Source organism: Calypte anna, chromosome 2, assembly GCF_003957555.1.
Source record: "Calypte anna isolate BGI_N300 chromosome 2, bCalAnn1_v1.p, whole genome shotgun sequence".
NCBI lineage: Eukaryota > Metazoa > Chordata > Aves > Apodiformes > Trochilidae > Calypte > Calypte anna.
In genome coordinates this window covers 16,988,807-17,002,680 of record NC_044245.1, presented here as the reverse complement: position 1 = coordinate 17,002,680, position 13,874 = coordinate 16,988,807, and the positions used below count along the sequence as shown (strand labels likewise).

General features: G+C 44.7%; 1 protein-coding gene across 1 annotated transcript; it reads right to left on the bottom strand.

Annotated features, from left to right (window-relative positions):
- Positions 1-13: 13 nt before the first annotated feature.
- PTCHD3 (patched domain containing 3) lies at positions 14-9,815 on the bottom strand. Its single transcript, XM_030446304.1, has 4 exons — positions 8,610-9,815; positions 6,495-6,616; positions 4,606-4,751; positions 14-2,255 (listed from the first exon to the last, which is right to left on the bottom strand). Exons 1-4 carry the CDS (start codon positions 9,798-9,800, stop codon positions 673-675), a joined length of 3,042 nt encoding a protein of 1,013 aa, XP_030302164.1. The 5' UTR covers positions 9,801-9,815; the 3' UTR covers positions 14-672.
- Between the last annotated feature and the right edge of the window lie 4,059 nt (positions 9,816-13,874).

Sequence of the window (13,874 nt, the reverse complement as noted above, 5' to 3'; positions counted from 1 at the left end):
CAGCCAACAGAAACTATACACAATCTTCTTAAAGCTAAATCATATTTAATCTTTGAAAGGAAACAGGACACCTACAAAAGATGGATTCAAATATAAAATGTGAGTCCATTTGCCTCCCCTAAGGGAGTCTTGTGCTGCATTAGGAGCCTAAGTAGCCTTTGTCTCCTGTAGGTTTATGAATCATTGCAATCCAAGGCAGTTCTGACCCTCTGTAATCTTGCTGTTAAACCTTCAGGTTTGTGCCTCCTCAGAGAAATTGTCTTCAGGCTCTGCTGGCCTGAGTTACAGTATCAAGTTCAACAGGCAGGAAATGCAAACCAGTGGGAGCTGTTCTTCCCTCCTGTGCACATTTCTGACAAACCTGTAAGGTAATTCCATCAAGCTGGGGCAAATGTATTAGAATCTACAGACACTGACCACTGCCCAAATACATTCAGTACACAAATCACAATAAAAAATAATTTAACAACATTAAGGCGTTATAGACAAGCACACAAAAAAGAGATTCTGTGCATTTTCATTTTGTCTGTTAATTTTCTTGCCAGGCCTTTCTGAGGCCTTTGCTTCCCTGTTGTTTATTTTTCTGTCCTTAGGTTCTCAATTTCTTATATTCCCTGAAAGTCACAGCGTTTTACTCTACATATAATAAATACCTAGTATCTTACATGGAGCTCACTCCCAATCTTCTAAGCTCTCTTTAGATTTGGTACTGTGGGGTGACCTGCCAAAGCTTCCAAAAATGGTTAAGAACACGGGAATAAAAACAAGACCATGAAGAGCCCCAAATGAAATAACAAGGAACATGATCTTGAAGAATGTCCTGAAGATGTAGGTTTTTGCTGCAGCCAGGACAACTACTCCCAGTACAGTAGAAACTGCACCTTGTAACACTGGGTAACCTAGCAGAGACAGAGCTTTGATTGCCCTTCCATTGGCTGACGACTCTCTACTTGTAACAAAGGCATAAGAAATATGAGCAGAAAAATCTACTGAAAACCCTATACAAATGACCAGGTTGATCATGGATATGGAATCAAGATTGACATCCCAAAATGTCATGAAACCAGCAACGCCAACTATTACAGAAGCTATGGCAAAAGTCACCCACAAGGAGCACAATGGGTTGGGAATAAGCAAAAGGGAGATGACAAGCATTGCCCCAGCAGCAATGACAACATTCTGAATGGTGTTCTGCACTATTACGAGGTACTGATCATAGTAGATGAAGGCTGGATGGTACACCATTAATGGAATACTGCACTGCTTGGCTGTCTCTCTTAACTGGTTTAGAAGATTTTTCTCATCAATAGCTGAGGTCACGTTCACTGTCTGAATAAAGAAGCGTGAAGCTTCTATTTTATTCTGAGTCATGTTAATGTCCCACTTAAAACTGGGAACCCTTTCGAACAGTGTAGGTAAGTTAGTAATGAAGAGAGTCTTACTGCTTATATTTATCAAACCACTGTTGCCAAGTCCTGTGTATACTCTGAGCCATGACTCTGAGAGGTTCTTGTCTACATAGGAAATAGCCTCTAAATTCTGTGTGCAGTTCTCAATCACAAGACGAACGGTCTTATTCCAGTAATCTACACTTTCAGGAATGACAACCATGACCCTGGGTCCATAAGATGAGAAGTATTTGTCATCATCATCGTAGTATGGAATAACATAAGAGTCATCACTTGCCAGATTTCGAAGATCAATGCCTTCCCTGACCTGAGTGCATCCATAAATGCTGCCACCCAAATATGCTCCGTACACCACCACCACAAGTAGCTTGACCCACTTATTTGTCAAAAAAGGACCATAATACTTTTCAAAGAATATGCTCATTGGATGTTCACTTTCTAGCTGAGATGACTGACTAGAACAGTTGCCTATACAGCAAGCATTGTACAAGCAGGACTTCTCAGCCTGATCATTATCTACTCTCACAGGCATACAAGTTAGCCAGTGTCGGTTTCCTTGCTCCCTTTTATGATTTAATACAATAACTGCCCCAAAGAAGGTCATGGTATATATATAGCAGAAGACAAAAGCAGTGCCTGTATAGAGGCAAAATGATCTCACAGATGGAAAAGCAGTCCAGGTGCCAATGAAGAAGGCCAAAACATCTGTGAGCGTGGTGATGGTCACAGAAAGAGCTGCTTCTGTGTACGTCTCAGCCATCAGAGCTTTAACATCAGATTCCCTTTTCTTTCTTGAACTTTGCTCCCAGGAAGCGATCATTATGAACATGTCATCAACACCAACTCCTGCAGGGGGAGAAAAAGTTAACACTGCATTGCAAGTAGCAGCTTCCACTAACACCCAACGAAAACACAAATTAATCACATTTAAGTCAGCGTACAATTTTGAAAAAGAAAGTTAGGGTTTAGCATTGCTTCAGTGCTGATTCAAGTTAAATAGATACACAAAACCAGATGCTTTGTGCGTAGGTGGATTGATTACATTTCAGAAACTCCTGGTGACCTGGTGAGTTGTTGATCTCTCAGCCTGCTCTGCTGAACGACTGAGCACTCCTACTCCATCTCGGACAAACGTGCTGTCCAGCTGTTCAGTGAGGTAGATTACATAGATTTAAGCACGTTGCTTACTTTAATGCTCTACTATTCTTACTGTTAGAAAAGTCCTCATTATCTCTGCAATCACTACAAGAGAGAAGACCAATAATTTCTTGCTCTGCCTTCAGGAGACAGGGAAAACACTCGTTACCACATGGGAGAAATGTGGTCCCCGTTCTCCAGTAGTTTGCTTTTTTATGCACTTTACCTTTTCTCCAGTTTATCTTTGAGCATTTAGTCATGATTTATTATTCATTTATCTTGACAATTACACTGATGTGCCTGAAGCCTGGGTTCTGAGTTACAGTTTTTCCCAAGACAAAAGAGTAATCAAGCCAACGTTTGAAAAGGAAGAGCCAGTGTGCTTCTCAGCTCTGCTAACACTTGGGATTTTAATCACACTTTTACCAACATTACTGTATCAATGACTCTTCCATTCCCTGAAAATCACCCAATAAGGGAAGCAGGACTATATGAAGAGAGGAGCAAGTGTAGATTATATCGGTAAGCATTAGAGAAAAGATGAAATCACTGCTGCCTCAACAGGCAATGCCAGTAGCCATGCAAAGATGAATTAAGCAGCATGTCAAAAGGTAATACTGGATGTCAGCAAGCCAGGCTGCCTCCAGGAAGCAAGGTGGCTTTGAAAGCAATTAATCTAATGTACTTCTTTGGCTTAATGCAAGGAAGATAAAAGCCTGCATGTTATTTATAACGATCTGAAGAGACAGGCTTAAGCCCTTTCCCTAACATACGCAAGGGTAATTCTGAAATTTAGAGCCTCTGCGATTCATAAGCAAACAAAAGCAAATACAAAATGCATGTGAAACAAAGAAACAGGAAGAAAGAATGCAGGAAACAAAGAAACAACATATATTTTAAAGAGTATTTGCAGAGCTTCTATCAACCTGATGAAAATATCACATAAATTTAACATACAGGAGACCACAGACAGATTTTAAAAGCAGTAATTTATTTGTAGCAACACTACCCAGTGGTATTTGCTAAGTTAAGCACTGAGTTAGACAGACTGTGCGATTGTGATGCAACAACACTAACTTCCTTGCTTTTCTGAGGGGAGCTGGCTGTGAAAATGGTGCATTACTTCAATTGCATAGCTAAGTGAGACTGTTTAGTAATCATCATTATACTGCAGAGGAAATTTCACATCCTAACAAAACAAGATGTATTTCTTATTTGAAATTACAGACAGTTCTATTGATTACTTAGGTTGTATTCAAGCCCAAAGACTACACTCCGAAAATGGGATGCAAAAGCTTACAGTTACTTACTTCCCATATTCAGCTCATCATACAGGTACTGGATTAAGTCAGCACTAGCACAGCACGAGCTGCACTCTGGCACATGTTCCGTGGTGCTGCTGTTGGGCTTCCCTGAAGCTGACTAAGAGCAGAGAAACAGGGAGCTCTCACTGTACTGCAAAAAGAGGTGGTCATGCAGTGGATGATTTGGGGAAGACCTCTGCACTTGCTTACATTGATGACAAATTCAGCAGTCCCATCAAACAGCAGTAAGAACAAACTGTTTTGGCATAGAGAAACTTACTCAATGCTAGAGGTATATGTAAATGATGTAAATGTTTATAGTACACATACAAAAAGCATCAGGGGATGGTACAGAGGAATGCGATGACAGAAAACTTTTGAGCTCACCTCAAGTATTAGCACTAGTTAAATAAATTACTAATCAGCGTGGCTAAATTACCAGGGATATTCAAACAATGGCAGAAGTGCTAAGTGTACCACATTTGCATTTACATTTCTCATGCCACAGCCCTGGAACTGGAGCAGGCATTGTTTTTGGGAAAAGCTGCCCTTCTGCCAGAGCCCAGCCCCATTCCCAGCTGCTGGTCTGAGCAGCTCCTCTGCCTGCAGGACCTTAGAGGATGCAGTTCCCCTCAGTGCAGGATGGAACTGTAAATGATCTGATGCTCACACCATAAAAGGGTAACAACACTGTCATGTCGTTTTAATTCCACTTTAGCCTTTGTATCTGTATACAACTCACTTTTTCTACTTACCTAGAATAAGAAATGGTGCGTTTGCTACCGTGACCACAAATGGCACTCCACAGAAGAGCATCAGTCCAAAGCTGCTTAGTACAGCTAAACCAGCAGATAGTACTCCACAGCATGCAAGCCACACATTATTTCTTATACAGTTCAGTCTGAAAACATTAAAATATTTTAATATTTCTTTAATAATGTTAATTAATATTTAATATTTTTAGAAATTATCTTAGATACACATTAAATATTTCACCAAAGCATTTGTCATGATAAGTGAACACTCTGCACAGATACTGACACTATGCTGTCTGTGAAGAGGCCTCTTGATGAAAGCTGCTCTTTGCTGCAAGAGCTACCAGGTGTCAGCACTGAACAAGATTCATTTCTATAGGAGGTGCTAAATACATTATTACTGCCAATTATGTAAATTACGGTAAAGATGTTTGCAGACCCTTGCATCGGTAACAAGAGAGATGGCAAAATGAAGATACATAAGCTCTCCCAGTGAGAAGATAGGTTTTTAGCAAACACAAAATTATGAATTTTTAAAAGGGCTTTACTTTTACACAGATTGTTAGTGTAGCTTCATTCTACTGCAGAAACATCTTCTAGGCACTCAGTGATTTTTATAGAAGCCTTCTCAGCAGACAGATTTGCTACTATCCATTTGCTAAGATGCTCCTGCGGGCTGGCTCAAGGATTCCCCAATAAATGCTCCCAGTGAGACTGCACCACAACCAAGGAGGCAGAGTTGCTCCTTGCTGAATCACTAATATTTTCCAGCATGTAGACCTTTTCCGAACTTTAAGAGAACCTCTCACTTCCAAGGCAAGAAGTGTGTATTAGTGGAGGCATCCTTGCTCTGTGGTCACAAAAGACTGGACATGAAAGAGCTTATGTAGAGAAACTGTGTAACTATGATGCTTGATGTAAGCACAAAACCAGTGAGCTCACCCTCCAAGCAGATCTTTCTCTCTCAAACATAGCACACAAACACTGCCATAGAGTTTTCAAATGTACAATGGTTCACCTTCTATCATCCAAAAAAGAAGGGTAGGGTAAGTTCTTTGTGGGCACCAGGTAAGGCTCAAACTCTTCTAGCAAGCAGAATGCCTAAAGACATACTAAGACTTACAGTAGGCTATGAAGCTAGTACTCATTAATCTGTACCTTGATTAAGCAGGCGGCAGAAAAAAGGTGCAAACAGATATTTAAAAGGTATACTTCCTCCTCCCTCCCCATCTTGCTTCCCCTTTTTAACTGATCTTCACAAAGAATTAGTATCTTATCAGCAGGACAAGGTTAGATGCTACAAATGAAGCAAGAAAGTAGGCAAATAACTTCAGCAATAGCACCACTTATTCCTTCCCTCCACTCAAATGACAGCTTTCCTGTGTGACTTTTACTTATCTTTTTGGTGAATGTCTACACTGGGTATGCCAAGTTGAGTTGGTAAGTTTTATTCAAAAGTGCTTGTGCAGAATTATGCCACTGCCAGGCTGGCTAAATCATGGTTCTGGTCCCCCTCCTCCATAGGGTAAAGTAGAACCCTTTCATAATTAGAAGCTATTAATTGGGCGTAGTATTTTTCAGTTCCAAAGCCATAGCACCACAGACCTTTTTGAAAGAGGGAAAGTAGAGAATTGTTTCCTCTGTTTAAATAGTTCTGAAACCATCAGCTACTAAAAGGATGAGCCACAAACTACAGAAATGACAAATGGCATCAGAGAACAGATGAAGGGATCCCAGCATTCAAGCTGTGCATGGCTGAACTAAACGCCTGTTCAGGTATTGGTCTGATACTTATCATGAACCTCACTGAAGCAGCTGGAAAATACATACAAGCAGGAAAGAATCAGCAAAGAAATACATGTTGCTTAAGAAATCCATAGACATTTTACCTTAGGCAAGAGATGATTGAAAAGGTTATTGTCAAGAAATAGGTTACAGAGAAGAAGGGAATCACGCTCTTGGTATTTCCTTCAAACTCCTGTTGTCTGGACAGTGAGGTGAAGTAAGTCACCTGTTGTTAAAACAAGGAAAGAAAAGATTAAGAACTTCTACTCCTTTTCTTGGTCTTTTACAAACACACAGGCAATGATAAAAACTAATGCTTTTCTGCATTTCTTGCAACCCCACAAAGTGCTGCCTGTACTGAGCAGAGGCCAAGGCCAGTGCACTGCATCAGCAGCAGGGAGTGGATGACACTGGAAGCATTCCTCAGAGTGCTGCAGCCAAGCATGACCCCTGCCTTCTCCCTCTGTCACCTCCCTTCTAGAAACCAGGTAGCCTGGGCATTTTGGGCCTCCTACCACTGACAGTGCTGTCCAGACTAGAACCTCAGGTGGTCCAAAGAGCACACAGGCTAACCTGGAGACTAAAACCCCATGAAATACAGATGTGACACTGGGCTTAGGAAGTCCCCGAGTTCCTGTTCCCCAGTAGCTAAGGAGATACAGTGGTGGGGCATGGTGGTGGCTCTTCTGCTCCTTCTATTGCACCTGTAGTGCCTGTTTCTGGAAATTGCTTTTCTGCCAAATGGACCTTTAAATTTTATTTTTAATTGATTCTAGACAGAAGACATTTCCCTGAAAACCTTAGCACATGTCATGGTTTAACACCGACCCAGCTATTAAACAACTGACAGATGCTCTCTGTTAACAGGAGAGTTGCAGCATGACCCCTTTACTCCCTTTTTTCTTTGTGGATGAAGCGTAAAATGTTTTTCAGAACTGAGGAGAGGTCTTGGTTCTGCATACCATTTTCTAGCAGTAACTACAGCAGAAGCAGACACAGACTGCAAAACATGCCATTAATTTCAGCAAGTACTTAGAAAACCCAAACTGAAAGTAAATTACTAGAAAGACAGTTCTATTCTCTCTGAAACTGGGACAACACAAAAGCCTGGTGAGGAGGTGGACTGGCAAGGAGGGCCACAACCTCATAAAAATCTGGATTTACCTGTAGGATAGTTTGCATGATTAACCACTTATAACCTGGAGTTGACCATCACAGTGAAACACAGCACACCGGTGTGCTCCAGTGCTGAAGTGAAGATCATGAGTAATTTGTGAGAGGCCTATGAGAACAACATAGTGGCTGTCAGTGTAAGCTCCCAGCCCTTCCGACTAGGATGCCTCTGCTTCAGAGCCACTTCTGATCTGGCCAGAAGAAACCTGAGAGGGGACCATCAATCTGTTACGGCAAGGGTTGAACCTCAATCATCAAGTCCACACTATGTTGTAAGAAGCCCCGAAACCCTACCCTGCCTTTTACACATTTCTCTGTATTTTCGCTTTGACAGCAATTAGCCAACCTGATCCCAGGACTGAACCTCAGAGCTTGGGGAATCTTCTCAGTGGGGCTGTCCCATCCACCCTGAAAGGCTGTGGGCACCTGTTTCACCTGTTTGCAGGAAGTGCAAGAGGTTTTGGGGTGCAGGGGACATGTTCTTGAGGACAGAGTGGTCCCTGGTGTACCTCTATTCCTCTTGGTACCTGCTGTACCAAGCAAATTTGAGTTTGGGTGGACACCTATAGGAGCCAAAGAATCATAGAGCAGTTTGGATTGGAAGGGACCTCTAAAGGTCATCTAGTCTAACCCTCTTGCAGTAAACAGGGACATCCCCAACTAGATCAGGCAGTTCAAAGCCTTGTCAAGCCTCACCTTGAAAACCTCCAGAGATGAGGACTCAACTACCTCCCTGGACAATCTGTTCAATCTCATGGTGAGCCTTGAACAAAAGCTCTGACTCTAGGCCATCTGGGGATGATTGTCATCTTTGCATCAAAGTGGGGAAATTGGTGAATGAACCTTGGCCCGCCTTGGATTTAGTTGCTCTGGAAGACCAGCAGCATCCCCACGTTGTGCTGAGCTCGGTTTCAACCGTGTTTACGGACCGACCATGCGCCTAGGATGCTGCTCCCTTCAGGTGTCCGAGGGCAATCTGTGCCGCTGCCGGCACAGTGACTGACCCCAATTAGTCAGTTCTGACCCCGAGCCCACACCTCCGTTACCTGAATGGAGGAGAAGCCCAACGCCGCCGGGATGTCCTTTAGGAATCTTTCCAGCCACTGCCGGCTCCTGCCCGCCGCGGCGGGGCTGTCCTCCTGCAGGTGATACACCAGCTTCAGGGCCCGGGCCGACACCACCCGCCCTCCTGCAGCCGTCTGCACGCCGCCGAGATCCGCTCCCAGGAAGGTGCCGTTGCTGGAGGGGAAGGTGAGGTCCCCCAGGGCGGCCGCCCCCGCCCCGTCCAGCAGCGGCAGCAGCGGGTTAGGGCTCTGGCACACGCCGTGGCTGCGGGCGCAGACCTGGTCGTAGCCGCGGGCGCGCACGGTCTTGTCCAGCTGCAGCACGTTTTGCCGCGCCGTCGGGGACAGCACCGAGCCCTCCCCCGCCGCCACGGCGATGAGGGCGGCGTAAGCGCCCTCGGTGGGCAGCCGCGCGGCGGAGAAGCGCTGCGAGTCGTCGGTGGGGAAGTGCTGCAACACCAAGTTGCGATCGGCCTTGGCGGGCCCTGTCGTAGGCGTGAACTGCCCCTCGATGTCGTTCGCCTGCCGCAGGGGCAGGAAGAGGAAGCCGGTGCCCAGCCCGCTCGACAGCAGCAGCGGCACTAGCAAGAAGGGCCACGGGCAGGCGGCTACGCTGCTCCCCAACCCCTCGAAGAACCGCCGCAGCGGCCGCTCCAAGCAGTTCGTATTGCGGCAGGAACAGCCCTCCTCGGGGCTTCGCGTCCCTGTCATGGGCAAGCCGGGGGCAGGGGCCGTGCGGCCGCTTGCGGAGGAGGGGAGCTGCCGGCGGAGCGAGTGCGCGTCCTGCAGCGGCGCGGCGAGGTCTGTGCCGGTGGGACAAGCGGCCGCTCCCTCCCTCTGACTGCGCGGCGCTTCCTCCACCTCGGGGCTGCCGGGCGGGGACACGAGGTTGCGGCCGGGGCTCAGAGAGGCGGGCACGTCCTCCCACCGCCTCTTCCCCGGGGGGGGAGACAGGTTTGGCCCAGTGGGCTGCGGAGGTTCTCCCGCCCCGAGGAGAGCGGTGCCGCCGGGACCCCGGGTGGAGTGACAGCGCCCGTCGTGCCAAGCACTGCTTGCAGCCCCGTTGTGCGGCTGTACGGGCCGGCTCCGGCGGGGCAGGCTGCAGGCCCTGCTATACACTTCCTCCTTCAGGCTGCACTGTCTGTCATCTTTAGTGTTTTCCCCGGATCCCATGCTCTGTCATTACTTCATCACTAGGAATTATTCTTTTGCCTGGAAGCAAAATATAGAAAGTGGTGATGTACTACATCTTACAGTGCTTCCTCTCTTGGTAAACACATTAACAAATCAGAGGAGTGACAGCTGAAGAAATAAAGGGCTTTGAAACAAGGTTAGTGATTGCAGCGGGCAAAGCCAGAAAAATCTCTGGTGTGGTAGTCCAGAGGTTTGTGAAACAGCAATGATACCATCTTTCTAAGTCCAAAATCTACCCTGGAGCCTGGTGTTCATGACAGTGGTGTGAATGCCCTCTGGCTGAGGAGAATGTTAAGTTCAGATGTGAGATTTATGGAGTCACATTTCAGCCCTTCAGCTAATATGTCACAAGCATTTCTTGTTGACCTTTTAAAGAAGCAACTTTCTCCTCTCCTGCCAGTACTTGCAAAGAAAACTGTATTCTGTCTCATCCTAAGGAGAGAAGCTTGCCACCTGTTTTATGCTTGTGGTCATAAACCAGCCAGCCAGGCTCTGAGCAGTGTTTCACATCTCCCACTGTGCCCAGCATTTAGTGCAGTTTGGATCCTGGTGTTTACCTTTTCTGTGCACAGGTGTTGTGAGGAAGGTATGTCAGGTTTGAGTTTCTCTGTGGAAGCAGGCCCTTAGAAGCTATTTTCTTTAGCTCCTAACTTGTTGAAACGGAAGTTTTTTTAACCAAGGTTTTTCAACCAAAACGACAATTTCTTCTTCATGTTCTGTTCTTCATTTCCTTGAACAGATTTGCGTATGTTAGAGTCAGAGCTCTTCACACAGGATGAATCTGTCATCAGAAGAAAGGAGTAAGGTATTTGATATCGTGAACACAACATGGCTTCTTTTCAGATTTATCCAACTGGAAAATATAGCTTTTCTTATGTAGAGTTAATTCCAGAGAAAAACAGACCTATGCTTGAGGACAAACACCGGAGGCACACCTATTCCCATACCCGGAAAAATTACCGGACAGCGTGGCAGTGGACCAGATTGTGAATGATTCACTCAAATTGCAGAAGACATGAAGAGATGTTGCCCAGCTAAATGCTTTCACTGTAAAAAACATCCATAAAGGATTATTGAATTATTTAAGCTCATCAAAGCAGAACATAAAAATTGACTGTGTGTTATAGCCAGTTTCTTTCTGGCTCCTCAGGAGCTGGAGACCAAGCTCTGTAAATTATTAGGAGGTAGGAAATGGCCTGCTGGTGGGAGCTACCCAATCAGGGAACCCAGTACCTTGAGCACAGGTTGGTTAACTCTTTCTGAGGCTTTGGGGTCTGACATACAGTGTGAAAAGATGGTCCAGCTCACCATTCAGACTGGTCTTCAAGCAGGAGGTAAATGCCAGTGTTCAAGAATCTGAATTCTTTTCTCTGTTCCCTGGCCTATTCATGTATTTTTTATTAACTTCTAATAATAGATAATAATAAATAACTAATAACTACTTCTAATAGTAAATAACTTCATAATAAACTTCTAGTTGTATAAAATCTGAAATAATTCTTGGGGCAGGGACAGGAACAAACTACAGGACTTTGAACAAATCAAGCTTTCCTGTATTTTTGGATGAAGACACAGCCTCTGTCCTGACAGTTAACACTATTTACTGAAAGTCTCAAAGTGAGGTTCCAGTGAATGAGTTTGCAAATATTGCCACATAGGTAAATATTCACCATAATGTTTCTTTGTGTTTCTCAGTGCTAATGAAATGGTGACAGCCAAAGCAGACATATACTTGACATGACTAGAAAGAAAAGAGATGAGAGTGACAGCTGGTGCTTCACATTAAAGCAGCTTGTACCTGCATCTTTGCAAGATCTGTGGGTATCCAGAAATACAATCATTTAATTTCTAATATCCCCAATGACTTCATCTTTAGATGGTGTCAGAATGTGCCTAACATAGGTACATTGTTGATTTCGGGCTCACAGAAACTAATCAGGAGCAGCTGTAAGAACCTAACCAACAAGCAGGCCCTGTTCAGGTGGCTGAGTTGCCTGCCTGTTGCACCAGCACCCATGGTCAGGCCATGTACCAGGAGGGCAAGAGACCTGGGTTCAACCCCGCCCTCAAAATGAGGTGCCAGAACCTTCTCTTCAACAGCAGGAACCACTGACTAGCACTGGGGCATTTGCAAGAAGCAAGGAGAAAGACAGAGAATTCAGCCCAGATCTCCCTCAAGGTCAGCACAGGAAGGCTCACAGATGCAAAGAAAGCTTTGGGTGTGGCTTGAATGTCACGATGGGTTCAGGGCTGTAGAGACAGCAAGGTAGGGAGAGCAAGTGCAGTTTCTAGGGTGTGGAACTTTCTGCACAGTGCTTTGCAATTAAGAAACAATGTATGTGTGCTGGTAAGACTCCACATTTCACAACATTTTGTGTTTGAAGTATCTTTTTCTGTGTGCCTCCTCAGCCTCTGTCTCTATTCAGAAAAAGGTTCCATCTCTTACTCTAGCTGTGCCTTCCTGTCTTTTTTTTTTTTTTTTTTAAGTAAAATAATTGCTGGGGACAGAGCAGGGACAACTTTGCAGGGACAAACATATTCTGATCTGTCTCTGTGTTCCTGTGTCTTCCAAACGTTTGCTGAGACACGAAGTGATTCAAACAGTTTTGCAGAATCACAGAATAACATGGCTTGGAAAGCCCCTCTGTCACCCATGTCATCCTCACAGAAGGTCTGGCATGGGTGTTAGGCCTGGTTGCTCAGGACTTTGTCCATCTTACTTTGGAGAACCTTCAAGGATGGGCCTTCAGAGCCTCTGGGCAGCCTGTTCCAGTGTTTGACTGCCTTCATTGTTATTTTTCCCCCTCATGGCTGGCAAGGTTTTGGGAGCAGGGTTGAAAAGTCTGACCACTGTCAGACCATCAGAGCATCAGAAGGGAATTTGGTCAGTAGTCCAGTGGTCTACCACCAGGTAGGATGAACTGTGCCCATACCTTTCCTGAAGAAATCAGAAGTTACTACCACTAGACTTTTCTTAAAAATTTCAGTGACTGAGATGGACACTTCTCTTTTGGGTTCTCTCCTGGGTGAATGATGTAGTTTAATCCTGGTTGGAAACAGCACCACAAAGCCACTTGCTCAGCCTCCCCCAGTGGAGATGGCAGAGAGAACTGGAAGGTAAAAATGAGAAACTCGTGGGCTGAGATAAAAACAGCATAATGATTAAAAATATGAAAATTAAATATATAATTAAAAATTGTGATAAGTTTGAAAAGCACAGTGTAGGATGCAGAGACAGAAGCCATAGAAGGCTGGGCAACAACAAATACAGAGATTAAAGAGTAGCAAGTAGTCCTATGTACCAGTGAGCAAGAGGAAATGACAACTCCGGGTGGCACCCATCATCTCATGTTTTGCATACCTAACTTCAGGTTGCAGATGGGTATTTCTGTATAGCTGGAGTTCAAAGGAAGTGAACACCAACTAAGTGAAGAGGTCCTAACTTCTTCAGTTGTATCTTATAGGTTACAGCCCCTATCCAGGAAGGGTAGGGTATGGGTATGAGTCACTCTAGCTTGGTACCCACATAATGAGAATGAAGAGGATTCCAAGAGGTCAAGCAAAAGGAGCTTGACTTTGCAGTTGGATGTTTATTTGGGAGGTGGAAATTATTGATTCTGGTTCCCAATCCCAATCCCCCAGTGTTTTATCTGAAATAGCTACTGACTTAAATAGCAAATAATTCAGAGTACAAGGTCCAAACCTCCCTAGTGATTCCCTGTTGCCTAGAGGAGCATTGTACCTCTTTATGATGAACAATTTATTAACTCTGGTTACTGGCTGAAAATGTGTGTCACCCTCTGTAATGCCAACCATAACAAAGCTAAATTAGCGTCAGCAATGCTGTTTTGAAATGACACACTCATGTTGCTTGAGATGTGTGCTCAGGGCCTGCTAAACCAGATTGAATTCATAGGAGTGTCTGCTGGGTCAGCTTAGAACCTTGTTGGCTTGCTGAGAAGATGTTGTTTACTTTTTCAGCCCACAACACTTTTGGGTGTGAAGAGGATGGCAAAAACATTTTTAAACTGAAGGTAGAGGAATCCTGTCAGT

Coding starts and splice junctions, on each gene's coding strand:
- PTCHD3 (XM_030446304.1), bottom strand. CDS start 9,800: ATGGGATCCGGGGAAAACACTAAAGATGACAGACAGTGCAGCCTGAAG. Junction 4,752..6,494: donor TCAATCATCTCTTGCCTAAG/GTAAAATGTCTA, acceptor TAATGTTTTCAG/ACTGAACTGTATAAGAAATA. Junction 2,256..4,605: donor CGCACCATTTCTTATTCTAG/GTAAGTAGAAAA, acceptor CTCCCCCTGCAG/GAGTTGGTGTTGATGACATG.